At 39.3% G+C, this 27,140-nt stretch overlaps 1 protein-coding gene across 13 annotated transcripts in view; it reads left to right on the top strand.

Annotated features, from left to right (window-relative positions):
* Nucleotides 1-27,140, top strand: part of UTRN (utrophin) — a 539,750-nt gene that overhangs the window by 139,681 nt on the left and 372,929 nt on the right. For 11 of the 13 annotated variants that reach the window (XM_057310986.1, XM_048225919.2, XM_048225918.2 and 8 more), the window contains one exon: nucleotides 15,366-15,427. The exons of the other annotated variants lie outside the window; for them this stretch is intronic. In XM_057310986.1, coding sequence (XP_057166969.1) covers nucleotides 15,366-15,427 — 62 coding nt within the window. The remainder of the gene's footprint in view (nucleotides 1-15,365; nucleotides 15,428-27,140) is intronic. 13 annotated transcript variants of the gene reach the window in all.

The following is a 27,140-nucleotide window of genomic DNA, read 5'->3' as shown; positions in this document are numbered from 1 at the left end:
TGACTGGCTTATTTTACTTAGCAAAATGTTCTTAACGTGCATCCATGTTTTCTTCCTTATTAAAGGCTGAATAGTATTCCATTGTGTGTGTGTGTGTGTGTGCGTGTGTGTGTGTGTGTACACACCACATTTTGTTTATCTCATTCATCCATCCATGGGCACTTGGATTGCTTCCACTGTTTAGCTATTGTGAATAATACAACTATGAATATAGGTCTATAGACGTTTCTTCAAGATCCTGCTTTCAATTCTTTTGGGTATATTATTACACATGCTTGTACCTCAGACTCAGGTTTGCTAGCTTGTGCTTGTCCTGAGGGAAATGCTAAAGCTTTGAAGAAAAATTATCCAAATCTTTTTGTTTGACTCACTCTTTTTGCTAAAAACTTCAAGAAAAAATTTGTCATCATGAATTAGACTTCCTATAGTCCGGGATAATGGAAAGGAGAGAGTCACTGAAGTGTTCTCAGAGGCCACTGGCCGTTGGCTTGTTGCACTATAAAAGGACCTAGTTTTTAAAGTATCATTAGGAAGGAAACAGAAGAAAACAGAGAGTATTACCCGTCGTTTGCAAAGCTGTGTTGATTGTGCACATGGATGACCCTCTCAGATTCTGTTCTCCTAATTAAGAAATGATTTAACAGTGAGAGGAGTCTAGTGAAGGAAACTTAGAGTGAATCCGTTTGGTGTTTTCGTAAAAGTGACTGAAATGATTAGGACTCTTGAGTCTAAAATGATGAAAATAGAAAGGAGATATAATTACTGGGTATAAAGTCATTTATTTCAGAAGAGCAAACATGAACTTGTTCTTCTAATCTTCAACTGAATTAATTAAATTAATCTCCAACTAAGTTAAATTAATCTAGACTTTCTGATGCTTTAGAGAGGCACATTTTAGACAAAGAAAACAAAGAGCTGTTTTACACAGAAGGTGATCCCCCAGTTTGCTGTACCCAGAGATGGTATAGTCTGAAGTTATAAATTTTCAAAAAAGGCAAATAGACATTAGACCTACAGTAGAGTATTAAATAAAGATAGTGCTGATTTGAGGCAGGATCTTAATTTTCAACAGTAACTTCCAGGATGAATGATCATAAAGGATAACATTAGCATGCTGGGGAAGTGCCTTGAATATCAGGTTTCTTGCATTTTTTTTTTTGTTCATACTGTGGATTTTATCTCTGTTGTCCAACTCTACTTGAATAAGCTTTTCAATAAAAAAGTATTAATGGCTCATGTGAACTTTTTACATAGTTATTAGCTATGTAAATTGAAAATGGGGGAATATGCATTTTCCAATCTGAGACTATTTAAATCATTTTACTCGTTAACTTTCAGTTTATACACTTTGAAGCCAGGAGTGCTGTGTTTCATGGGCTGATTTCTTAACGGTGAGGTCCACAGGAAGAAATCCTTGCTCCTGAAGTTTTAAGGGGAAACATAGTGTTCCTTTCTGGCATGTTCTTGGATAAAGAATTGCATTTTAATGTACTTGCAGTTTTGAAAATGTAATTACTAAAATGACTCTTCACCCTTTTAAATTATGTTACATTTGGTTTTAACTTGCCATGGCTTAATATTAGAATACTCTAAAATAGAGAAAAATTCAAAAAGTACTTCTGAAATACTCTATTTTCTATTTTAAAAATAATACATATATATGTATAATAAATGTATACACAGACACACACACACACACACACACACACACACACACACACACATACACTTATATACATACTTGAGAAAGTCCAGGTGGCTTGGTGTAATCTGTCAGTAACGTTTTGGTTTACATTAATCTTCTATTTTTGTCTTCCCATCTTCATAACTGATCAGTACCCTGATAATTTTACGTTGAAATACTTGGATTTATTGCAAGAAGCGTATTTTAAATGATGCAACTCCCTTTTCAACAATGTTTCCATAGTGCAGAGACGAGAAGAGGGGAAGGCGTGAACCCCCAGAAGCACAGTTACTTTACCTGTCCCCAGTTATCTCTTCAGACTGAAGTGGGAAACTCAGTGGAAAGACAGATAGAAGGAAAAGCAGTGTAACCTGGAGAGTTTCATTTTTGGAAATGTGTGACCTTCACTGCAGCAGTGTAGGAGCTTGGGGTTTGTCTCTAAGGGAGCTCTTCTTGCCTGCTGAGTGTTGGCATCTCCACTCTCTCCCTTCCTCCCTCCCTCCCGCATCCTTCCTGTCTGCGTGTAATTACAGACAGGCCATGTCTCCCTTATCCTCACCATCCCCCACCGAGGCAGGCAGACAGACAGACCTTCTCCCAGCCCAGTTTATTTTTATAGCTGCCACATTCTCTTCCCTTCCTACTTATTTACATTAAAGTAGAAAACCACACACCTTTTGCAGAATGGGTGTTTTAAAGAAAAAAATGGTACACAAGTATTATTTGTTATAGAAATTTGAAAACATAGTTCATAAAAATAGAACATAAGAATCTCTCAGGATCTTAGAAATAAATGGTGCTAATATTTTGCCTCTTGTCTTTCTAGTCAGTCCTATAAGCACACAATGTATAAATGAAACACTGTATACTCTTTAATGATCTGCTTTTTCCCCCTTTAATATATTGTGAAAATCTTAACATATCTTCACATATTCTTTCTTAATATCATTTTTTGGTGAGACTTTATTTTTAAATAATTTCTACACCCAGCGTAGGGCTCAAACTCACTACCTCGAGATCAAGAGTCACATGCTTCACTGACTGAGCCAGCCAGGCACCCTCTTAAATATCATTTTTTAATGGTTGTATTTTTGCATGAAAATATTGCATGAAAATATACTTTAAAATAATCCTTATGGGTGGGTATTTAGATTGTTTACAGGCTTTTTTTTTTTTTTGAGTACTTCGAAGAAGTTCATTCTTTTGAATGTGTCTAAGTACGTGAGAATCTAATTATTTCCTTAAGATAAATTTCCAGAATTTGTAGGTCAGTGGTCATATAATCTTAAATATGTTAGTACAGATGTTGTCGTATTGCTCCAGGAAACTTAAAATAATACACATACATGTTTGCCAACCCACAGCCAGCTTCCTTGCTCCCTTGGCAACAGTGGATACCAGCTGGTTCTGGGTGATTCAGTTCACCATCTTTCTTCAGGCATTCTTTTCCCAGCTCCTCTGGTCCTTTAACTTTGTTAAGTATGCCTTTCTTCTGAAAACTTGAGCTCCTGGGATGGTCTCCTGTAGGTGAAGACATTCTCCTCACCGCCCTAGTCTTTCATTGTCACAGACTTGCTTGACAACTTCACCTGAATATCTTGCTAACCCCTGATTCATGAGGTGCAGAGACTTCCTTTCTTTCCTAAGTGTTTTCTCTTCCTCTGCTTCTATTTCTCTTTTCCTTCTTTTTTTTAAATGGAGAGGCACTGCCATCCTACACATTGCCCGAAAACCTGGGACTTTTTTTGGCTTCTCTTCTTCTTCATTGCCCTTCTGGTAATTCAGTAGTCAAGTCATGGTAACCTCACCTGGACCACTCAGTGCCTCTTGCATCCATCTCTTCCTTCCTTTTTTTTATTTTTTTAAGATTTTATTTATTTATTTGTCAGAGAGAGACAGCCAGCGAGAGAGGGAACACAAGCTGGGGCAAAGGGAGAGGAAGAAGCAGGCTTCCCGCTGAGCAAGGAGCCCTATGCAGGACTCGGTCCCAGGACCCTGGGATCATGCCCTGAGCGGAAGGCAGATGCTTAACGACCGCGCCACCCAGGCACCCCTATCTCTTCCTTTCTAATTTCATTGCTACCTTACTACTTCTGGCTATCAGATGTCCATCATGGGCAACTGTAATAAGCCTCATGTTGGCTTCCTTTCTTCTGGCCTCTCTCTTTATGAATCCATTTTTCATGTGAAACTCACTACAGCACACTACTGATCATGTTATTCCTTGGCTCAGAAAAAGTCAGTGGTCCACATTGCTTGTTCTTTTGAACTTAGCTTGATTTTAAAAGTCCTCCACGATCTAGCTGCAGCGCATTTAAAATATTCAATGATAACACAACTGTCTGTGATCAAAAATCATCCAGCCAGAGAAACAACTCATAGTTTTGTCCCTGTGTCCTGTTCTTTATGCCTAGAGGACTTTATGCCTAGAGACAAATGCCCTAACGGTGTCTACATGCCTCAAATAAATCAATTCAAATGCAACTTATTCCGTGCATCCTCTTCTGATTCCCTCCTCAATCCCATCAAAAAGAAATATTTTTCCTCCACATTTATGAATGTATCTATACCTAAGATATTAATTATAGTTGTCCATCTCTTATTTATATACTTGTCTTATCCTCTCCCCACCCCGACCCTTCCCTCCATGATAACTTCTTGAAAGCGTCGTCTGAATCTCTTTTGGGACCAGCATAATAGATGCTCAGTGAAACACTATCTGGTGGTCAGTAAATGCCGCTTTCTGTTTCTTTGTTTCCCACAAAATAGATGAACAAGTAATTTTCATCTAAAGAGTAGGAAATATAAAACTTTAAGTGGTGACTATTAACAAAGAGTGGAAATATTTCCAATTCTTAGTATGTCTGTTTATCAGACAGGAAGTCTTATGAAACAACTTAAACTAGGTCGTTCATGCACAACTGTTAATTTTTGCTTTATTTTTGGTCAATCCTGTTTGCTCCCAATGCTTAAAAGTAGGTTATGAGCGCAATCGATTGTCCCACTGGGAGAGCTGCAATGAAAGCAGCTTCTCAAACCTGCCATGCACATTGGCATTCATTAAACGATCATTATGAGCAAGCAGGCTCAGAAACAGTTCATACAGCCTGTTTCATAAGCTTATAAGCGACAGCTCTCTGTCCTTCTGAAGGACATGAGAGTTTTAGTTGGAGTAAATGCAGCAGTATTCCAGAGCTGTGCCGTGTAGTGTGGGATGGCTACTGTGCCCTTGAACCGTGACCAGTCTGAGTTGGGATGTGCTATAAATGTAAAATACACCTCAGATTTCAAAAGGGTAGTAAAAAAAAGTGTAAAATAGCAATAGTTTAAAAAATATTGAGTAAACGTCAAAATGATGCTATTTTGCATCTATATGGGGTAAAGAACACATATTATTAAAATTACTTTTACCTCCTTTTTTTTTTAACATGGCTACTAGAAAACTAAAAATTTAAATTTTTTATATATATAGCTTGCATTGTTCAATAGAACAGTGCTCTTTTAGAGAGAGGATTTAGTTAGACTTACCACCAGTATCAGGCCAAGGATCATCCCCAGCCGGTGGTTTTAAGGGATTGAGCCTCCCAGATGTGCCAGATTTTTATTCTTTTTAGTCAGTGGTGGAACCTGTCTGTAAAATATTTTGGCCAATCCACATTTATTGAATAAAACTAAACTCACCGGTGGGAGAGTGTTTCTAACCTTCTAATTATGTCAATTACCAAGCGCAGTAAAAGCACATTTCTCATGTTCATTAAATTAATTGGCAAAGTCTCTGGTGTTAATGGTGACAAAGATAACATAGCTTGGTAGAGGCCACCTCTAGGGTTTAGCCTTTCTAATTAAATTAAAACTTACCTTGTCTGGAGTTTTATCCTAGGTTGGGATAACATAAGCCTCTGAAATGGTTTGCGTGCTGGACTTTATGTGTTCCCCTGTGGCCAGCCTTTCCAGTGGTTACGCAACTTGCCTCTCCTTTCCTGTCTTTCCTCTCAGGATTCCCCTCCTCCACTTCACAAAAGAAAGACACACCACTCTCCCTCTCCAAATCTTACTGTGCTTCGTTACTGCATTATTGCAAACAAGGGGACAATGTTAGAATGCAAAGTAAAGAACATTCCCTTAAAAATTATTAAAATGGTTAGTGCTTTATTACATCCAGGGGCAAGGCTTTGTGCCTGCCATGCATGCATTCATGCATCCATCCATCCATCCCTCTCTGAATGAGAATTCTGATGGGAGCTGTTGCCCGGTTACCCTGGAGACACATATGAACATGGTTTATAAATAGAAAAGTCAAGTCAGACTTCCCTCGTCAGAAGATAAGTCTGATTGGCTGATTAGTTTGACAATGAGGACTAGTTTTGCCAATTAGGTAGTAGAAACATTTTCTAATAATTGAATGAGCTTAATTTGTGACTCCTTAACAATGTGCTGAAATTATATCTTTATAACTATTTAGATTTACCATAGATATTAATGCATGCAACTTAAAAATGTGCATGGGAATTCTTTTAGAGGTTCATGAACAAAAATGTTTGAAGCCTCTGACTTTAACACAAACATAGCATCACACTTTCTATGTTGCAGATGTATATTATAGGGGCACCTGGTTGGCTCAGTTGGTTAAGTGTCTGCCTTCGGCTCAGGTCACGATCGTAGGGTCCTGGGATTGAGCCCCATGTCTGACTGTCTGCTCAGTGGGGAGCCTGCTTCTCCCTCTGCCTCTGCCTGCTGCTCTCACCCCCCCCCCCCCACTTGTGCTCTCTCTCTTTCTCTCAAATAAATAAATAAAATCTTAAAAAAAATGTATTTTATAGACCTTGTACAGGAACTTTTTTTTTTTTTTTAAGATTTTATTTATTTGAGAGAGAGAGAGAACAGAGGGAGAGTGAGAGGGAGAAGTAGACTCCCTGCTGAGCAGGGAGCCCGATGCCGGTGATCCCAGGAGCTTGGGATCATGACCTGAGCTGAAGGCAGATGCGTAATGACTGAGCCACCCAGGTGTCCTATACAGGAGGTTGTAAGTAGAGAAAGAAAAGGTGCAGGAAGACACTCCAGGAAAGAAGTGGTATTTGGGGTTGCTTGAGGGTGGACACACCCATGCAGCCAGGTGATCTATATGGCTGAGAATTCCACCGAAATGGTGACCTAAGCCAAGACAGGTCCAGGGAGGGGTTTTGGAAAAGAATATTCAGAGAGGCAGGATGGAGGGATGTTTGGATGTTTAAAAAAGCAAGATGGGTGGAAGAAGGAGGTAAGTAATAAAAATTAAGAGGAGAGAAGGAGGAAAAGAGTCTCAGCCCTAGGGATTTTTCAAATGATGGGTTGTAGTCAAGGAGGCTGGTAGTTCTGGACATTTTGGAATATTCATTCTGGCCTCTAAGGTTGTGTAGAATTTTGCAAGTCAAATCTTGATGAGCTAAAGATAGTTTTTCTTTGAGTCTCGAATTCCTTGGGGCCACATTGCTCTTTGGGGCTACCCAGGGACTCTCCTGAGTGGCTGAATTGAAGGGCGGCACTTGAGCTTGCATGAATTGTGGTCTGGGTCTTCGTCTGCCTCAGGGTGCTTACGTGGGCCCCCACGCACACAGAAGTAAACGGAAGTAGTTCCAAGGAGGGAAGTCAAACAGTCCCGCCATACCTTTTACTTCATTGGAGTTGTTGGCTTCAGAATGTTATCACTGGCGTCTAACGATGCTCATTCACTCGTTATTAATTTCTTGCTGCTTTTCAGTATGTATTTTTATCTGACTGTGATGACCCAAAGTTGTAATTATAGAACACATGTGGTCTACAGCTAAAGTTTTTCCAGCAGTTATACAGGAAATAATAGCATCCCTACATAGGAGTACGAGGAGATATTTGGGTACTAAAAGTATTTTCTTTTCCTTTGGGTATTTTTTGCAAGATTTTTTGTTTGAGAAATACTATTTATTGGACATTTTTGTTTTATTACGTGGACTTATTAGGAATCTAAAAGGAACCTAGACGAATCCCCTAGATTCTGCATAATATGGGGAAAATAATTAAATAATTAAAATGAGAACATTACTATGTGAATATTTAGCAGTCTTGAAAGGACATGTTTTTGCTACTATTTTAGAAAGTAGAACTTGTCATGAGAAAGTTTGAAGTCAGATCCCTGGAATGTTTTTTCCATTCAAAAAAATTTTTCCCCATTCTCATGAAAACTCATTTGCATAAATTTTCATACATCTGGAGATATCTGTTTATGAAGATGTCTGTAGACAGTTTGTAGAACATAAAGGATCTTTAATAGGAATAAAGTAAGAGAATTTCACAGATATTTTCTTTTTAAAAGTCTAGCTTTTTTATCACTAAAATCACTTAAAAAATTAGTTTTCTATTGACTTTTCATAACAGTGACTTATCATCGTTATGACTCATTCAGCTCTTCCTAAGTAACCTCTCCTTGTACTGTGACATTTCAAGCGATTTTTTCTTCTAAGGATTTTTAATTTATTTATTTCAGAAAGAGAGAAAGAGGGAGAGAGTGTGAGCAGGGGGGAGGGGCAGAGGGGGAGGGAGAAGCAGACTCCCCTCTGCGCAGGGAGCCCATGCGAGACTTGATCCCAGGACCCTGAGATCATGACCTGTGCTGAAGGCAAGACACTTAACGGACTGAGTCAGCCAGGCTCCTTGCAAGCGATTTTCATAAAACTCCTTCACTCCTGGGACAGAAATCCAAAATAAAGTGTTTGTATGTAAAATTTACAATTTCTGCCCCCATAAATTCAGTGCTTGTTCTTTTGCATTTGCAACATATATAATACAGTTTATGTCCAAGATGTAAAGAGTTTTTCCAGAAGATGTTTCCAGAGAAAAGGTTTCAAACACAATTCTGGGTACCTATAAATCTTACAGTCTTTAGGTTGAGTTTAGCAGCTCTAGAAAGTGAAAGTTGGAAAACATTCCCTCCTGTATTTAAAAAACTTGAATTCATCAACTAGAAAATAGGTAAGAGGTGAATAAACTCTAAAATTAGAAGATGGTCAGGAATTATTGGTTATATCTAATTTTGGAAATAATTCTTTAGGGAATAGATTGTTTTGCAGTGTTTTGTGGGTTAAATGCGAAAGAGCTATCTCTGAACCCCAGTGACTTTGAAGTAACGGGCTGTTGCACTTGGACTAGTTTAGAAAGTCTTCAGGATATCTCAGAGTTTGGTGGTTTTTGCATTTTCCAAGTGCAGTCTTATGGCCAGCGTCATTAGTCATTAGAGAAATGCAAATTCAAACCATAACATAGCACTTCACACCTACTAGGATGGCTATCATTAAAAAAAGGAAAGTTAATGTTAGTGAGGATGTGGAGACTGAAATCTGTGAACATTGCTGATAGGAGTATAAAATGGTGTAGTCGCAATGGAAAGCAGTTTCCATGGAAGGCAGTTTCTCAAAATATAAACATAGAACGACCACATGACACAGCCATTCCATTCCTAGGTATATACCCAAGGGAACTGAAAGCAGGGACTCGAACAGGTACTCACATGCCAGTTTTCTTTGTGGCTTTATTCACAATACCCAAAAGGTAGAAATGACCCAAGTGTCTATCAACAGACGATTGGATGAATAAAATGTGGCATATAGGCGCATCTGGGTGGCTCAGTCGGTTTAGCGTCCAGCTCTTGGTTTTGGCTCAGGTCATGATCTCCATGATCTCAGCGTCGTGAGATCGAGCTCCGTGTCAGGCTCTGTGCTCAGTGTGTGGAGTCTGCTTGTACCTCTCCCTCTCTCCTTCCCCTGCTCGCTCTTGCTTTCTCTCTCTCTCCTAAATAAATAAATAAATAAATAAATAAATAAATAATCTGTTTTTAAAAAGTGGCATATACATACAATGAAATATTCAGCCATAAAAAGGAAGGAAATTCTGACACGTGCTACAACATGGATGACCCTAGAAAACACGATGCTAGGTGAAATAAGCCAGATGCACAAAGACAGGTACTGTATGATTCACTTACATGAAATATCTAGAAGAGGCAAATACATAGAGATAGTAGGTTAGAGGTTACTAGCGCCTGGGAGAAGGGGGAATGGGAGAATTATCACACTTTATTTATTTTGTAAGTAGGCTCCACTCCCAATGGTGGGGTTGAACATACAACCCCGAAATCAAGAGTCACATGCTCTGTGGGCTGAGCCAGCCAGGTGCCCCTGTGAATGGGAGAATTATTGCTTCATGGTTATAAAATTTCTATTTGGGCAGATGAAAAAAGTTTTGGACATAGTGGTGATGGTCATACAACCTTGACAATGTAATTAATGCCATTGGATTGCACACTTTAATATGGTTAAAGTGGCAAACTTTATGTTCTGCGTATTTCACCACAATTTAAAAAAATTAATAATGAAATATACCAAAAAACCATTGAATTATAGACTTTACATGGATGAATTGTACGGTATGTGAATTGTATTGGAATCAAGATGTTAAAAAGCTTTGCAAGCATGGGAGGAGTACTGGATAAAGAGATGGGGATTCTGATTTGATTTCTGGTACCACCTAACTTCATCTCATGGGATAAGCTGCTGATGTGTCTAGTTTCAGGATGGGGTTTGATCAGGTCCTCTAATTTTATATTCTTTCCTGCTCTGAGACGTGCTGATTCTGTGAGAGTAATAAGGTGGGTAGTTTGGGTGGGTTAGGTTGGTTCCTGCTGAAACAAACATTTTCCTCCAATGATAAAAATGACAGAAATCCCAAATACAGTGCAGGTGGGTGTGTAGACTTTTTGGAATCTAAGGGCTGCAGAATTGCCATGAATTTGGGAGGGAAGTGAATGGATCATGCTAGAAGAACCTGTGTTTATGTAAAGAGGTTGCTTTTCAAAGAATCCATATTTTCTTAAAAATTTTTTTTGAGCATGTATTTCTAACTCTGTACTCATCTTCTTTTTATGGGTATAAACATTTTTCAGGATTGAAAACTTTCTAAAGTTTGGAGTATTTTAGAATTATTCTTTTAATGTTATTATATGTTAAAACCCTCTGTTTTCTCCTAGATACACAATTATGTTTTAATTAAATATGCTCTTTTTTGTTAGGTATTGAGTTTGAGCCTGAAATGAAGAAGGTATTATTCTATTTTCTCTTACTCTGTTTAGAATGCCCCTCTTTGCATGAACCAGACTTCATCTGTCCTTCAGGATAGATTTTAAATGCCTTTTTTTCCTCATGAAACTCTGACCTCCTTGTGCTTGGCATTGAAGGCAGGCTGGGGAGTCAGTGGGACCTGGTTCTGTTTGTGACTCTTGACACTTGCGCAGTGGGTGACACTGAACAATTCATTCAGCTTTTGTCCCTGGATCTCAGGCTTCTCATTTGAAAAGTAAAGTTGTTTTCCTCTCGTCACTTCACCCACCTTCACATCTCCCAAAGAGACCATCGACTTGTGTTTTGCTTTTTATAGAGTGAAGTCTGAAAGTCTGTTTCAAATGCAGTTTTTGGCTTTAATAGCTTCAAAGTATAAATGCGATAAACATACGAAGATAACTTTTGAAATGTTAATTATCTAAACTCCACATATACTTAGGTAGTTTTGACAATTTTGAAAAGCACATTTTTAAGTTTGTTTTTTTTTTTCCAGGCCCTCTGAGGATGTCAGATTTTGAAACAAACTTGGAGTTTACACACTCTAATTGAGAGCAGTCTGTCTCCTCTTGTCTCTGTGTCTTTGACTACTTGGTTGTAACATTTGGCAGATTATTACATAATATTTACATATTTCTATGTGCCATTTTAATTCATGTTGTTTCAATAAATGAATTGGTGGTGTTCAGAGGCCAACTAAGTGGGTAGGAGACACCAAGAGAGGAGAATGATCTCACTAAGTCTTTGTGGTATGTTTCTTTGGGCTTGATTAAATACAGTAGCCAGAAAAAGAAGAAGTGGGAGTATGATCTGAAATGCTTTCATTGCTTCCGAAATAATCTCTTTTGCTAATGAGAAACTGGCTTTCTAGGGTGAGTTGCATTTCATGAGAGGCTTTAATAAAGCCAATCCAAGTTTTAAATCATCCAACAAGGCATTTCTTTTTTGGCTTAAAGTGTAGGGACTTCTCCTCTGAATAGCTGCATTCGATGGAACTCAGGTTATTGCCAGCAAACTAGACACTCTTCAATTGCTTTGGAAGATGGACCGACGGATAATGCTTTCTCTCTAATACTAGTCTGGTTTTAATGGTGGTATACATGTTCCTAGGACTTGGGTGTCTCCATAAGGGAAACAAGTCTAATGTCTGTGCCACATTTCCAGTTTAAGATTTAAATTGAGATTTGTGGCTACGTTCTGCTGAAAGAATTTTTGATATGCATTTGAGCTGGTGAAGTGAAAAAAATTGCAAGCCAGTTTCCTGGAAGATTTATCAGGCAGTTTTGTTGATCTTTCTTGCTTCACTTCTCTCACCCATCACAGAAATAAAATTCCAGGCGAGACAGCAGCAGAGGCCCTTGGATCTGTGTGAGCATGTCAGAAGCATTTTAAGAGAAGCAAAATATTTAGAGGAAGAATTTGGAAAATCAGCCTTAAGGGATTTAACACATTTTTCTTCTCCTAATTCAGTCCCGTGTTTGTCCCCCTAATGGAGGAAGGTCATTAATGAATAAGATTTGCTAAGCCCCGAAAGGCTTTCAGAAGCTAAAGGGTTTTTCTAAAATCCAAATCTAAAGAAAATGCTTGTTTGGAAACTAGAATGAATACATTTAGAGTGTAAATTATACTAACTTATTTATATAAAATAATCCAGTTATATTTAAGATGGTGTTGTCTGCACATTTTTATTTTGGAGAAATTAAATGGCAGATGGGCTTGATAATGGAGAGCTGAATGACTTTGAGACTTTTGAAGTTCTGTATAAATTTCTAGGAAGAGCAAAATGATTGATCAGAAGTGCATGACTGAGATTTTTTAGTTGTCTTGCAACCACTTTGCGAGCATGTTTTCATCTCCCAGAAACAGGACCTGGGCCAGCGTTGTTACCTTAATTGTGGTGCAGAGGGCAGTTTTCTACTAGTAAGTGTTCCAAATTTGTTACATTTTAATCTCATAATTGAAAGGCTGCAGTCTAATTCCAGTTCTTTTACTGAATTCCTCTCTGGTAGAAAATAAGAGGGGTGTGTGTGTGTGTGTGTGTGTGTGTGTGTGTGTTTGTGTGTGATAGAAAAGGGAAATGTGAACTAACACCTTTTTGGAGTATAAACTCTTTTCTCCCCCTTTTTTAACTGTACCAGGAAAATGAATACAGAGGCGTTTTTATAAATTTGGGAGTATTTTTGAAAGGTTTGGATGCCAGACAATTTATCGCTACAACCTCATACTTTATTTCATATTGGTTACTTAGACTCATATTCAAACTTTGATTTGACCCAAAGATCAAAGATTATTATAGAAACATTAACTTATTAATTTTTATAAACATCTCTGAATGGCAGGAATCTGTTTTTAGAATTTGATTTCCTTCTTTATGTGATAAGTTGAAAAGACTTGCTTACCATTTACAGTGCACATACTCATTTCTTTGTCCAGTCTACATCTGGAGAGGAACCTATGAAGTATTAAATATTTTAATGTTTTTGAAAATAAGAAGGTGAAATGCTCAGAAAAGAGGATAAGAAAAACACAAAATTTATTAATATTAATCCTTAAGAATGTTCCCCATTTTTATGGGGATAAAAGTTGTATGAATGTTATGAAATGAACATATATAAACATAATAAAATTTAATATTTATGACCTTTACATGTATTTTTGTTCATAGCATTATGGAATAATGTGTATGGTAAAATATACAAAAATAAATACTTTCTGAGGTGAATGGGACAAATAATTAGTTTTTCTAAGACTCCGAACGCTGATATTTAATATTATATTTATATTGGTGGGGCTGGTATAGTGCTCTCCGCAGGTCGATGTATGTGGCTGACTTCTAGTGTGTGTATAATCTCCGCTCTGTCCCTCTTAGGTGTGACTGCAAGGGGGGGGGGATTCAGAGTGTGTAAGCAAGTCCTCTTGGTTAATAAATGGCTTATATGTGGCATTGATCGATGGCAGAAAGCCTGAAATCAGGTCTGATGCTGACTGCATTGTCCTTTCTGGAAGGCAGGCTACCTCTCAGTGCAATTAACATCAAGAAGGTTCTTAGACAACAGTTTTGTTTTTCATGCTTGCCCCCTTTGTGTCTCTGAGTCAGTCTCCAATTACCTTTATGGTTGTGTAAAAGTGCACTCTTTTCTGGAGCTGCAGCTATCCTGTTTATTTCAGGAATGACCTTTTAATCACAAACTCTCCTTCCGAAGGGAGTAAGGACCGAAGATACCACAAACTTGGTGAAGGGGTGGGTGAGCTTCTAATTCTGCTGTGAGAGATGCGTGAGGAGGTCTCTGTGGAGGGCAGTCCTTTGAGGTAGATGGACAGGGAGCAGAGCGCACGGGGGGCCTCTCTGTTCTTGTTTTGCTGTTACGAGGGGGGAGGCAGCCTGGCAGTGTGGATGGTACCCGGGCAGGCAGTGTATTCATACACACAGACAGAACCGCAGCATTCTGCAGGGTTCCAAATCCTCCGGAGGCCGCTTTCAGAACCAGTTAGGGATTGTTAATGTGCTGTTTTGTAGGTGTTAAGCCAACAGTGACTCTTGCTGGGTGTAATAGAGAACTGGGGAGCAGTTGAAGAGGATATCATTAGAAGTAACAGAGAGGGTACAATGGGTACTTATCTGCCATGTTTACATGTATACTGTAGTAATAATTATAGCAATAACAATAACAAAGAGCTCAATGCCAGCTCTTTGCCAAGTGGTTTCCGCTCATATTCACTAATCCTCAGAATGCCCTTGCAGGCTGGGTGTTATTTATCTCTCTTTTACAGATGAGAACCCGAGGCGAAGAGGCATAGTAATGATTTACCCGAGGTCACACACTAAGTGGATTGGGGTGCGGTCTATTTTATTCTAAAGCCCTTTGTTCTTTTTGATGTATCACATGGTTTCCTTGTGCTTAACTAAATCATTCTGCCCATCTTCAAGAAGTTCAAGATGCTGTAGTTTTTAAAGTCAACTTTTATTGGCTGTGGCTTAGAACACGAATTTGTAATCAAAACCAAAGTTGATCATTTAAAAAAAAAGACGCTGATTTCTCCACTTGTAAAATACTGATATATCAAGATCATTAAAACCTTGTCCTGGCAGTCTTCCTACAAGAAAACAGGTTGTGGAATACCCTTATGCTAGTTTTTGTTTTGGAGGGCGTAAGACTGGTACAAAAAAGGAGGAAGATCATGAGTTTCTTAGGTTTTTGTGGATAACTTCGATTTTTGTTTTGGACATGCTAACATCTTTATCAGGCTGAAATTTAATTAAACAAAATGCAGAAGAAAGTATTATGTGCAATAGTGTGAAAGTGAGGTGCTGATTCTATCCCACAGGCATGGCCCTAATGGTTGGTTGGCGATGGGGGGCCAGCTCCCTGGGGAAGGTGCCTGACCTTCCTGTGCGAGCTGACTCCCTCCGCCTTCCGTTCTTAGCTGTGGATCTCTGTGCCCGAGGAGCTACTTGCAGACTGCTACTTTAAACTCTGCTGGATGGGGATGATTGTATTTAGAACCCTTCCCAAAGGTACACACGTTCATACATTTCCCTTCTCTCCTTTTCCCTCCTACAGATGAACACAATGATGTGCAGAAGAAAACCTTTACCAAATGGATTAACGCACGATTTTCAAAGGTAACAGAGACTTTCAAACACTTTATGGTGATTCAGATGCCTCTTTCAGATTGACAGAGTTTGTTGGGAGGTGCAATGAATGTTCCCATAACATGGGAATCTCCTGAGTATGCAGAGACATTTATACTTTTTAAAAATTCTCTTTTCAAATATATTTAAACGGAAGTCCTGGTACAAACAGTTCATGGTGTAAACACCTTCATGGGATAAACAGCTTTTTATTTTTACCTGGCATTCTCCAGATACAGGCCAGCAGTTTGCTACTTTTGACTCTGTGAATCCTGGGTACATTTAGGAAATGAATATATCACTAGGCAAATTTTGTGTTCCCTTAGCTAGACAGATGATGATTTCACTTTGCCTGGTTAAAATCAGCTTGTTACCCCGGCAGCCGTTTTACCTCCTGCAGAAACGGTTAGGGTTTTTCCTACCTGCGGGTGTGGCTAATACTGTTGATCTGCACTGTGGTTCTTTTTTTGTGCACTTTCTCACTTCTTTCCCTGAGGATCTACTCTTTCTTAGCATTTCTAACCGCTTGGAACAAAATCAGTGTTTTGAGTGATACTCTTTTTAGGGGCAGGGCAAACCGACAAAGGAATTGGCAGTGCTATTCTCAACCTCGTTCTTATGGAATTATCCATTCGGCATTGACACTGGAATTTGGTCCTTTAAATTTGAAGTGGGAGGGAAATTTGCAGGACTCCGCACTAGAAGGAGGAGAAATAAAGGTTTCTTGGAGACACATCATCATAGTCTTTTCAATAGTATGAAAGCTACTTTAATTACGAGTTATTTGTTTTCAAAATTTTCTATTTGAGAAGGTTGCAAAGGTCAAGAAAATAAACACTGGTATTTCTTTGAGGCAACGTGAGAATGTTTTAGGATTACTTTGTGTAGCGGCACGGTTTAAAAATTGCTTCACATCCCAGTGTTTACAGATGATTATTTGATTGCAGTGTTTTTTTAGGTTTTGCACGTTTTTGTTGAGGGATGTTTTATCTTGCCTCTGAGAATGTAAGGAATGTGGAAACGAACTTTGACAGAAGGGTCAAGAATATAGAAGTACTTGCGTAATTGGTGGTTTTATGTGTAGGATTTATTCCAGAGCAGACATAGGTATTTTGGGGGAAATTTTAATTTGTTTTATTTTAGAGGCACAGGTAACATCTGGGTGCTTGGGATTTGACAGTATCCGAAACTTTTGAAGTATCCATCTGCGTGTGACCATATTCTGGGCAACAGAGTTCCAGCAACTGAGAGAGTCTGGATATGAGAGGTTTTATCCCAGTGGTTTTATGGGTGCTCAGATGTGTGAGATTAGCCATCCTGGTTGCTATTGAGGATGATCCAGTGATTTCTAGGGAGAGCAAGTTAAGCAGACCTACTTTTTAGCAGCTCCGCGTGGTCATTGGGGAAGAATTACCGTAGAACTGATTTTAAAGATCATTTGGAAGCATCGTAGTCTTGGTAGACCTACGTTTGGGGGACATTTGAAACTGGGTGAATGACTTTTACCCCTGTTTATGAGAATGGAGAGAACTAGTGCAATGGGGCATGGAAAGGTGGAGAGTAGAAGAAGAGAGGTGACAACTGAGAAAGAATAATTGGAAAATGTCGAACTTTATCAGTATTGCCATGAATCTGGCTCAGGCTGGCTGGTACCGTGACAGGATTTGCTAGATGGTTGAGCTGGAGCATTACCCAGTAGATCCGCTTCATCTCCAGGCCCAGAGCTATTGTTGCTCATGGATGCAAGGCTGCCACCAGCCTGTCACTCATACCCAGTGTGGCCCAGGTACCCCCTTGCTGAGCTTTAAAAATATCCTCACTGAAGCTACTGTCCCTTGACTTCTTTTCCATTGGATGGTCTTCATTGTCATTGATCATTTGGGTCATGCACCTGAATTCTCTCAAGAAATAGCTCAGTATCGGGGCGCCTGGGTGGCTCAGTCAGTTAAGCATCTGACTCTTAGTTTCGGCTCAGGGCATGATCTCAGGGTCGTGAGACTGAGCCCCACGTTGGGCTCCATGCGCCTTGGGGAGTCTGCTTGGGATTCAATCTCTCCCTCGTCCTCTGCCCTCCCCCATGCTCACTCTCACTCTCTCTCTTTCTCTAATAAATAAATAAATCTTAAAGAAAAAAAAAAGAAATAGCTCAGTATTTATTGCTGATTATTAACATCTTTAAAAAGACCTCAAATAACACAAAGTCCAGTACTACCAGGATAGTTTACTTAATGAACTTGATATTTAAACTTGTACATTTATAATGTATATATTATTCTGCAATATTAAGTGAGGGTTTTAGGTCCCATGTACATTATTTGCCCCAGGAAGCTTGTAATTATTGCCAAGACAGTGAAAAGACCAGGTAATATCATTTTTAACATTTTTAACATTTTAACAGTTCCAGTTATATAAACTGACAGAGAAGCTAAAGGCTTATTTTGTTTGGAGAAAAAGTATCAAAAGTAGAGCTGACCCTGGAAACATTTCCTTTCAGATGACTTTGAGTAAGAAATCAAAGTAGAAGGAAAATTTGATAGTTCTAGAACAAACTTATCAAAGACATTATGAATATTTGGATAGAAAGAGATGGAGGGTTCATGGCAGTGACATTGAACTTCATCCACATGTTTTCTTTCCTCTGGCTGTCTTAAATCCTTAAATCAGATTGCTTCCACACTGCCCGTCAGGAAAGAGAATAACACATTTCTCTATGCTGGGAGATTTCCATAGATTCCCCATACAGCTTAATTCCACTCTGCTGGGAAAAGGTAGTTTTGGGGCATGGTGTCACTAGGTAATCCAGAAGCTAGCACAAGAAAAAAAAATTCCTGTTGAAGAGGATGAATTTGATTTCCTTTATTTTTTATCCAGGTCCTTTGGTATATTGTGGTAGCTTAAAATAGAATTATTGAGTCTGCTGCTTCCGTGCAGTGTGGGTCCCTCCCCAGAGCTGTCGGGCCCTTGTGCTGAAAAATGCAAATAGATAACTGATGGCATCTTCCACGGTTTAGGAATTTATTTAGAATTCCATCCCTGGACTTTTTCTTTGTGGTCCCCTGCCCGGCCCATTGTAATCAAATATCAAATCTTATTGATTCCACTACTTATATATATTCAAAATGTCTATTTATCTCTCTCTTTTCTGACACATCCTTTTGCCAAGTCACTATCATCTGAGTTAGGAAAAAATGTGAAGACTTTAAGGTAGGCAAAAAGATTAGTGAGAGTCCTGTCAGCTCAGACATCTGGGTTATTGGCCTTCCCTTATCTGTGAGCTACTCTACAACTCTCAAGAGTTGTAGAAAACAGATAATAATGCAAATGATTCTTATCCATAAAAATGCAAAGTAGGTGGAATGCAATTGATTATTATCCCTTGGATAGAACCATTTTTGCATCTGTTGTAAATTTATTTCTGCTTTCCTTTATTGTATATAAACATGTGGTCTTTTGAGTTCTCCTTTGAACCAGTCATAACACCTTACTGGTTCTCTTGTCAATGAGTTAAAGTCTTTGACACATGTTGATATTACATGTGTATGAGACTCATGATTTTACTGTTTTTTTTGAAAATTATCCCTGAACACATGGACAGCTGTAATAATCTGCCAGCTGTTTCTGCCATGCAATGCTTTGCCTGTCTATTCCCTTCCTTCTACTTTCTACAGAGTAGCAGGAGTGATCTTAAAGTGTACGTTTCAATGCCCTTTTCTCTTCAGTTAAATCTATCAGTGGCCGCCCACTGTTTTTACTTGGCTTTTAAGTTCCTGAATTGTTGCCCACTCCAGTCTACTCCTGACTGCATTTTGCTTTACTCTGGTTCCCTCTTGATGCTCTAGTTATCACGATGAGCCTTCTCATGGCTTCTACCCTATCTCCTTCTTCCATCTTTTCCTGGCCAACTCCTTCTCCTATTTCTTGCCTGAGTTGAAATGTCATTTCCCCAAGGATACCTTTTCTGAATTCCCAGATGAGGGTGGATATGCGCTATCCTCGTAAAGCGTTATCCATTGATGCATTGATCAGAATTATACTTTAGACAGTTGCAGCTGAAAATATTTGTCTCTTCTTCCCTAATCAGTAGGATGCTCCTTGGGTGCAAGGATTGTTTATTTTGTTCACTGGCACCACTTCTGGCATTGGGGAGGCCCCCAGTGAGCATTTATAGGCTTGATAGATTAGTGAATGGCAGTGACAGAAACATATTTAAATACCTAATACTTTATATCCATAAACCAGTTGGAAGTGGTTATATTGGAAAGAGTAAGAGTGAGTATAGAATTGAGTACAAAATGGCATAAACAGTGTTATTTCATGAATATGAATACATTTTGCTGCATTTACTCACAAAAATTGGCAAACAGATCCAGCTACGCAGTTTCCCTATTTACCTGGTTTTTTTGGAATTGCACTGGAAAGGTTGTTAAATTACCATTTGGATTTAATACACAAGATTTTCACACTGGCTGCAAGGATTCTTCAAATAGAATCCTTCTATTAAATTTGGGTGATGAAAAATGAGATTTAAAAGTTAAAATCGGCTCAATTCATTCCTTGGTAAGGGATTTGGTGAAGAGCTTGAGAATATTGAATAATACGGATCTAAAACCGTCTTTTGATTTTTCACTATATGAAGAAGTATGATAGCTAAGGCATCATTCACTATAAATATACATTCTTTTTGCTGCAAATCCTTGTTGATATGTTACAGAGGTATGCTTTGGAGTTTGGGAATCCTGAGAAGTCAGTCACCCAGTGTAGAGGAGCTTATGGTTGATGGATTTTAAAAAGTTTTGAAGAGCTCAGAAGAAAATGATTATCTAAAGGAGCTAAGAGTTAGGAAATTTAACACTTATTCGTGGATGTGCTCCTCATTTATTTATGACCTCAGGGAAATTATTAGCCAATTTTTTCAGGTCACTTGGTTTTTATTCCTTTAGCTATAAAACACACTTGATCGTCATTACTTGCCTTATACTGCTAAGAAATATTGAGGCATTGTTATGAAACATGATAGGAGATTATAATTACTTAGGAATGCTAAATTAGGACCCTCTCAGGTAACCCTAACTTGTGGTACCCCTGGTCTCTGCTATACATATATTTTAAAACAGAAACGGAAAAAAAAAAAAAAAGCATTGGCTCATTAAACCCACTTATTCCATTGTCTGGTGGGTAAAACGTGTTCCCTCTCATTTTTAAGAGCCTCTGGTTTGTTAGTGGACTGGTCTCCCAAGGGAGGCAGTGACGGCCTCGTTGCTTCACTGTTGGGAACTTCCTTTGGACTCCCAGCCTGCGTTTTCCTTGGCTGACTTTCAGAGCTGCTCATCTGGCAGAGCTGAGACATGCACATTGCAGAAGCTCTTTTATCAGTTTGGTGAGGCCATTCTCAAAAGAGGTTTAACAAATAGAGGTTAGAGAATGTGCAGACTTAAAAATGCTGAACTTTAGTTTGGGCAGATTTCTGCCTTTCCCTTTTGGAAGACAAAGATGAGCCAAGTTTTCATATAAGTCACTGAATTCCAAACTTGAAATTTAAATTGATGGAGCATAAAAGGAAAGTCTGTGAAGCATTTTTTTTTTTTTTAAATAGATTTCAATGTGGAGAGCTATTCAAATGTGTTCCTTTTGGAGACAGTGGGACATTGCTTTGAGTGTCCCATTGTTTTCTCCTCTTTTTATGTTGGAAGTTGATGGTCACAAAAATGAGAGTGGGAAAAGATGTGTAGGGAGCTTTGTAGAAGATGGGGCAAGAAGAGCAGCCCGCAGGTGTTCAGTCTTCCTTTCCGTCTTGTGAGGGAGACAGTACCGGCTTCCTGTGTGACGGTCAGGAGCGCCTACAGTAGAGATTTGAACCCCGTGATTTACGCACTGCGGCCACTGTGCATGGAGCATGGCAGCTTAACTCATTGTTTTAGGCGCCATAACTGTTCAGTTGGTTCAGAAGTTTCAATTTATGTTTACTCACCATTACCTCTCAAAAGCAAACAATAAAGTGCACTCCATATTCCTAAACAGTTCCAAGCTATGTTTTGGCTACATTATGTAAGTTTGGTTTTGTTGTTATTGTTTGTTTTCATTCAATTTGATTTCTTTTGTTTTGGTTCCAAACAGTATACTCGCAAAATCACTTTCACCTGGCTACTGTGGTTAAGGTAAAAAAATAAAATAAATTTATTATGCTGTGTTTGTGTCTTGTACGTATTATTTAATAAATGATTTTGACTGAGCCCATTAGTATTTGTAATTGTTAAGCACATTTATAGTATTTGTTGATTCTTTTTAACGGATGCTCAGTTTTGAGGTTGATCTGCTGAGAGTGAATGACCTTTCACCCTTTACCTGGAAAGGGATGAGCCAAGCCACCGACCTTGTGCTTTTCCATTCAGCCTGAGTGACCCCACCATCCCCACCTTCAGAGATGGGCTCTGGTTGGTGCAGGGGTGGGGGTAGGCCTAAGCCGGTATGGGCCAGTGAGCGGTAAGGAGAGAATTGATGAAGAGGTGGGGGAGAGTTTTGGGGGAAAGAAGCTCTTTCTGTTAAACAGAGCTAGGAGACCCTGGATCCGTTTTCAGCTGTACCTAACCTTAGGAAGCCTTTAGCTCCCATCGCTATAGGTAGATTCCTGCCAACCACGAGTGGAGCCAGATTGGGTTGGGGGATGGGGAGAGTTGATACTGTTAATTTTGTTTTTGTCCTCTGTTGGGGAAATTAAAAAAAAAAAAAAATCCTGCCAATAGAAAGACCTCTATTTGATATAGAATACAGAGCAAACACAATTCATTATTGTTACTATCAGATTTGGTGAATGTAAGCAGTTGATGAAAAACTGGAAGGTCTGGACAGAACTTCACACAAATATGCAGTAAAGTCAAAGCAAGAATGATGAACACTTATCTCCTGGAGAGATAAATGGAGGCACCTTGTCTGGGTCTCTTGTGTACCTCCTGCGAGACTCCTGAATTACTCTGAGGTCTTTGTTATCTTGCATTAGAAAGCTGGAGATAGGAGTTTATCTAATTCCTGACCCAAAAGTTGGTGCTATTGTGTTTTTAAGGAGACACCCTGAGGGGAAAGAAAGGGCAGGGCAGCTGCCTCTCCTTTATTAAACAAAGGAAGTGTCATTTTATTTACCTCTGTGTTATCATTATCAATGCCATAACTAATGCCTTGCCCTGGTCCCATGGTAGCCTGTGGTTTGAGGAACTGCACTCTCCAAACATCTCCACTGCTTTGCCAGTTGTGTATTGTTATAGATCTTGCCTGGTATGCATCTGGAGTGGGTTTATTCAGCCTGCAGACCTCACCTGGTTGTTTGTCCATGGAGTATGCAGTCGGCTCTGCCTCTGGCTGCCAGCTGTGTGAGCCCCACGTGTGGTTCCTTATCATCCCAGTTTGTCAGCGCTATCTCAGTTACTTTGCTTACCCGAAAATCAAGGTGAGACTTCTCTTACATGCTGTATGACTTTTGATTCTCAGAAAGGTATTATTTGGTTTAGTTTGTGCTTCATAGTATTTTGTAGTTTTTTAAGGAATCCTTGATTTGATTCCTGTGTGAACACTGCATAAATCATTGCTCTGTAGTGAATGTGTCGCTAGTGAGATTACCTGAGCCATGTTTCTCCAGTCCCTCACTCTCCTTCCTTTTCTTCCCTCCTTCCCTCCTTTCAAGAAAGCTTCTTCTTCTTCTTTTTTTTTTTTTTAAAGATTTTATTTATTTATGTGACAGAGAGACAGCCAGCGAGAGAGGGAACACAGCAGGGGAGTGGGAGAGGAAGAAGCAGGCTCATAGCGGAGGAGCCCGATGTGGGACTCGATCCCTGTACGCCGGGATCTCACCCTAAGCCGAAGGCAGACGCTTGACGCTTTAACGACTGCGCTACCCAGGCGCCCCATCAAGCAAGCTACTAAATGGAATCTTTTTCAGTTCTTAAGAACTTGTGCTGACCACCTTGGATTCTTAAAATAAATGGCCGAGAGCCATATGCTCACTGATTCTTTGTAGCAATCTTGCTGGCTTTCCTTTGCAAGGTGTTTAAAGACCTCCTGGCACACTACATCAAAAACTAATGATGCGCTATGCAGTGGCTAACTGAACATAATAAAAAAAAATATAAAGACCTCCTTAGGCATTTCATTGCACTCATTTTGCTCTTACTTTTCTCAGTCAAAAGCAATGTTGCTTTCATCCTTTCCTTGTGGGGTGGAATCATAAAGTTGATATTGACCATCATGGTTCTTCATTTCATTAGTGAAGCTATAAGTTTATAGTTGTGATGAACCTAATTTTATCAGTTTGCTTAATCTTCACTAGACATACTATTCTTTGTTTTAATCTATTATTTATTTTATGCAATACACATCACAAAAAGTTAGAAGAAATCCAAAGAAAGTATTCTTCTACTACTTTTAATTCCACTACCAAAAGTGTAACATTTTTGTTATAAAAAACTTAAAAAAATATTTATGTGTAAACATAATTAACCAGAATGGCCTTGTTCATAGTGCTCACTGATGCACTTACTGACTTTTAAGAAAATGAAGAATTACAAGAGCCAAAGGATGCTACGTTTGCATCAGTGCTGAGATTTGGGATTCATAAATGAAAGACTCTGGCTTTAAAAATGTTAAAAGAAATATTAAGTTATATTGCTTAGTTCTCTTTGAAGTTTTAAAATAACCAACCCCTCGCCAAAACTGATCAAAACCAAAAAACAAAAAAAAATAAGAGAGAGATGCTAAAGCTTACAGTACGTTATCAGCAGCTGGAGACCTCAGATTAATCTCAGACGAATCTGAGAAGAATGCAAATACATTATGGTATACATGCTGTATAGTATATGTGTACATATGTATATGCCGTATATATCCGTGTATATGATACGTGTGTGTGTGCGTGCACACACGGGAGATAGTAACTGAATTGCATTGGCTGCCTCAAATCCTGTTTTGAAAATAGAGCATCAATAAATAACGGAATAGCTGAACAGTGTCAAAGGGCTCACATTTATTATTTGTTTGTAAGATAACATATCAGATATGTTAGTTGTGAAAGCATTTAAAAACTTATGTTTTCACTCATCTCCTTATTAAACCCAGTTGTAACTTGATTATTTATAATGAGATTAGGTAAATCATAGGACAGATGCTGTCTGTGTACTGTGTCTGTTACTTGGTACAAATTTGGCAGAACCACGCTCGCTCATGAGTCCTTCTTAATGTGCTCACCATGCTGTGTTGGTACTGGTTTTGTTTATGTCTAGGTTCTGAGGGTCTTGAAGCAAGGCCTGCATTTGTCAGCCACGAGTGGTCAGTGTCAGCCTAAGCAACTGCAGAGAGAAGGCACTGATCAGTCTTGCAAATGGAAAATCCAAGTCCTAATTCTGTCTGTGGTTGGTTGATTGTTGCTATAAAGACTTGGCACTTTGCCCTTCTAAGAACTCCAAACTACACTTGCTAAATTTTACTTTCTTATTCAATCTTCTACAGATTTTTTTTTCCTATTACCGCTACTACTATTGCTGAAAAACTTGGCCTCTATAATGGAAATAACTGTGACTTGGGAGTATTGAAGAAGGAGGAGAATCAGACAGTGTCAGATTAAAGACAGGGTGGGGACGTGATCGCAGAGGATCTTTTTCTTGGAGTTTGGATTGCCTTTGCCTATAATGGGAGCCCTTTGCCTATAATTAGAGCTATTCTGGCTCTTATGCAGAAGCAAAGGGATCAATTAGCCTAGTCCTGGAGGCATGAACTGGAGCGGGAGCCATGATGACAAGGAGAGGTGGTTACCTTTGGAATGTGTGTTTGGAGCTAGAAACATGAGGTGAGGAGTGAGTGAGTGGAAAAAAAAGAATCTGAAATGACCTACTTCTTTGTGTTTTGCTCTGACTGCTGGTGTCGTGTATTCAATCATGTTTTCTAGTCTTTGGATGGTGCGGTGTCTGCGTGTGTTTGTGCGCGTGTGTCCTTTCCACAGTTTATCAATCCCTCAGCGGACTCACTGTTGACTACGCGTACATCTCACCTGTGTTATGCCCTGTGCAGAGATTGCTAACCAGTCGCCCGACGATCTGGTATGCCCGTGGACACAATTTGTTTATCTGCACAATGCTTTCAGGAAACTACAAATATCAGGAGTTGACACAGATACATTCAGATTTCCAGGTTCTTTTGAAAAACCAGAAGTCCTGCCCACAGTGAGCTGGGATTCCTACGTGGCTGCCGGTGGCGGGAAATGAGCACTAGCTGTCCCCGAAGCCTTTGGGCTGATTTCTCCAGGGGTGACGGAACCCATCAGGTTGGCTTTATGTGGTCGTACTGTCACAAGTCCCCATCAGTCTTGGCAGCTGCTGCCCTCCTACAGACCCTGGCTTCTCCTCATGCGCTGTGATGACAGTTTGTTTGTATCCTCTGACACTTTTTAAATCCAGTAGCTTCCATGTCCCAGCTGCTGGTATCAATACTGGTTCTTCTTGTCACAATGGTGGGGTTAAAGCTGGTGTCAGGAGAGTGCACAGAAGTACTGGGGGGGGAAAGGGTTGGAGGAGGACGTCACCAAGGCTGATCACCTGTAGCATCTGTCATCTGGACTCATATCATGTTGCCTTTTCAATTTTTTAAGGTTAAATGTGACCCACAGCTTATCTACATTCCAAATTCAAGACTGTTCATTTGTACTATTTTGTGTTTATTGGAATACTATCAGAACCCTCTCTTGTGAATGAGGAGGGTGGCCTGAACTTGGCGTTTCTGCAGGGCCAAGCACAAAGGAGGCATTCACCATATATTTGTCTGATTGAATTATTAAACTGTATTTTCTCTGTCAGAGAAGGCTCTGCAAATATGTCTTTGTAAAGAATTAAACATCTAAATAAGAGGTTGACTGTCAGGATGAATTGGTTTTTAGTTGTATTCAATGATGACTTCTGACATTTCCAAACAATTTCCCAGGGTGGACCCCATGTTGAGAGCCTGTGATGTGAAAGCACAGATACACTGTAAAGCTGTGTGCTTGGGAAAAAATCGTCTTCATTTTGAGTTCGTTTCAATGTGATATATATTTTGTTGCTTTCTTTGGAAGTCATTAAATAGAACTCCCTCTATTCTGTCCCCCCCTCCTTAAGTATTTCCTTGCTTCTTTGTCATAGTCCTGTCCCCTTGTAATTTTAGTGGCAGCTTAGCACAGACTTTGAAAACATGGATTTAGGAACTGGATTCTGTAGTATTAGATCCTGGTTCTGCCTTCACTTGTCACGTCACCCCTGTCTCCGTTTCCCTACTTCAAAATATTATTATCAAGAAATAACTAATACATGTGACTAATACATCTAAATCTCTATAAATCTCTTAGAACATTTCTAAGTCGTTGCGTTACTCGAAGAACATTTCATGTTTCCACGCCTGTTTGTGTACAGCCCACAAGCTAGGAACGGGTTTGACATTTTTTGTTCCTGTTACAGTAGGATCGAGTAGTTTGGGTAGAGACCACCTGGCCGGCAATGCCTAATCTAGGTACTCTCTGAATCTTTCCAACAGAAATTTTCTGATCTCTGCCTGTAGGGCACAAAGCACTGAATCACCATACATACAGGTGTTACTCTCTTGGGTAGTAGATAGAACTTGCTCTTTGATATAGTCTGGTTCTTTCCATCTCTATATAGGACATTTGTAAGTTGTATTTGTCAGGAATACGTTCTTTTGT

Source organism: Ursus arctos, unplaced genomic scaffold (genome assembly GCF_023065955.2).
Source record: "Ursus arctos isolate Adak ecotype North America unplaced genomic scaffold, UrsArc2.0 scaffold_13, whole genome shotgun sequence".
Taxonomy (NCBI): Eukaryota; Metazoa; Chordata; class Mammalia; order Carnivora; family Ursidae; genus Ursus; species Ursus arctos.
This window is presented reverse-complemented; position numbering and strand designations above follow the sequence as displayed.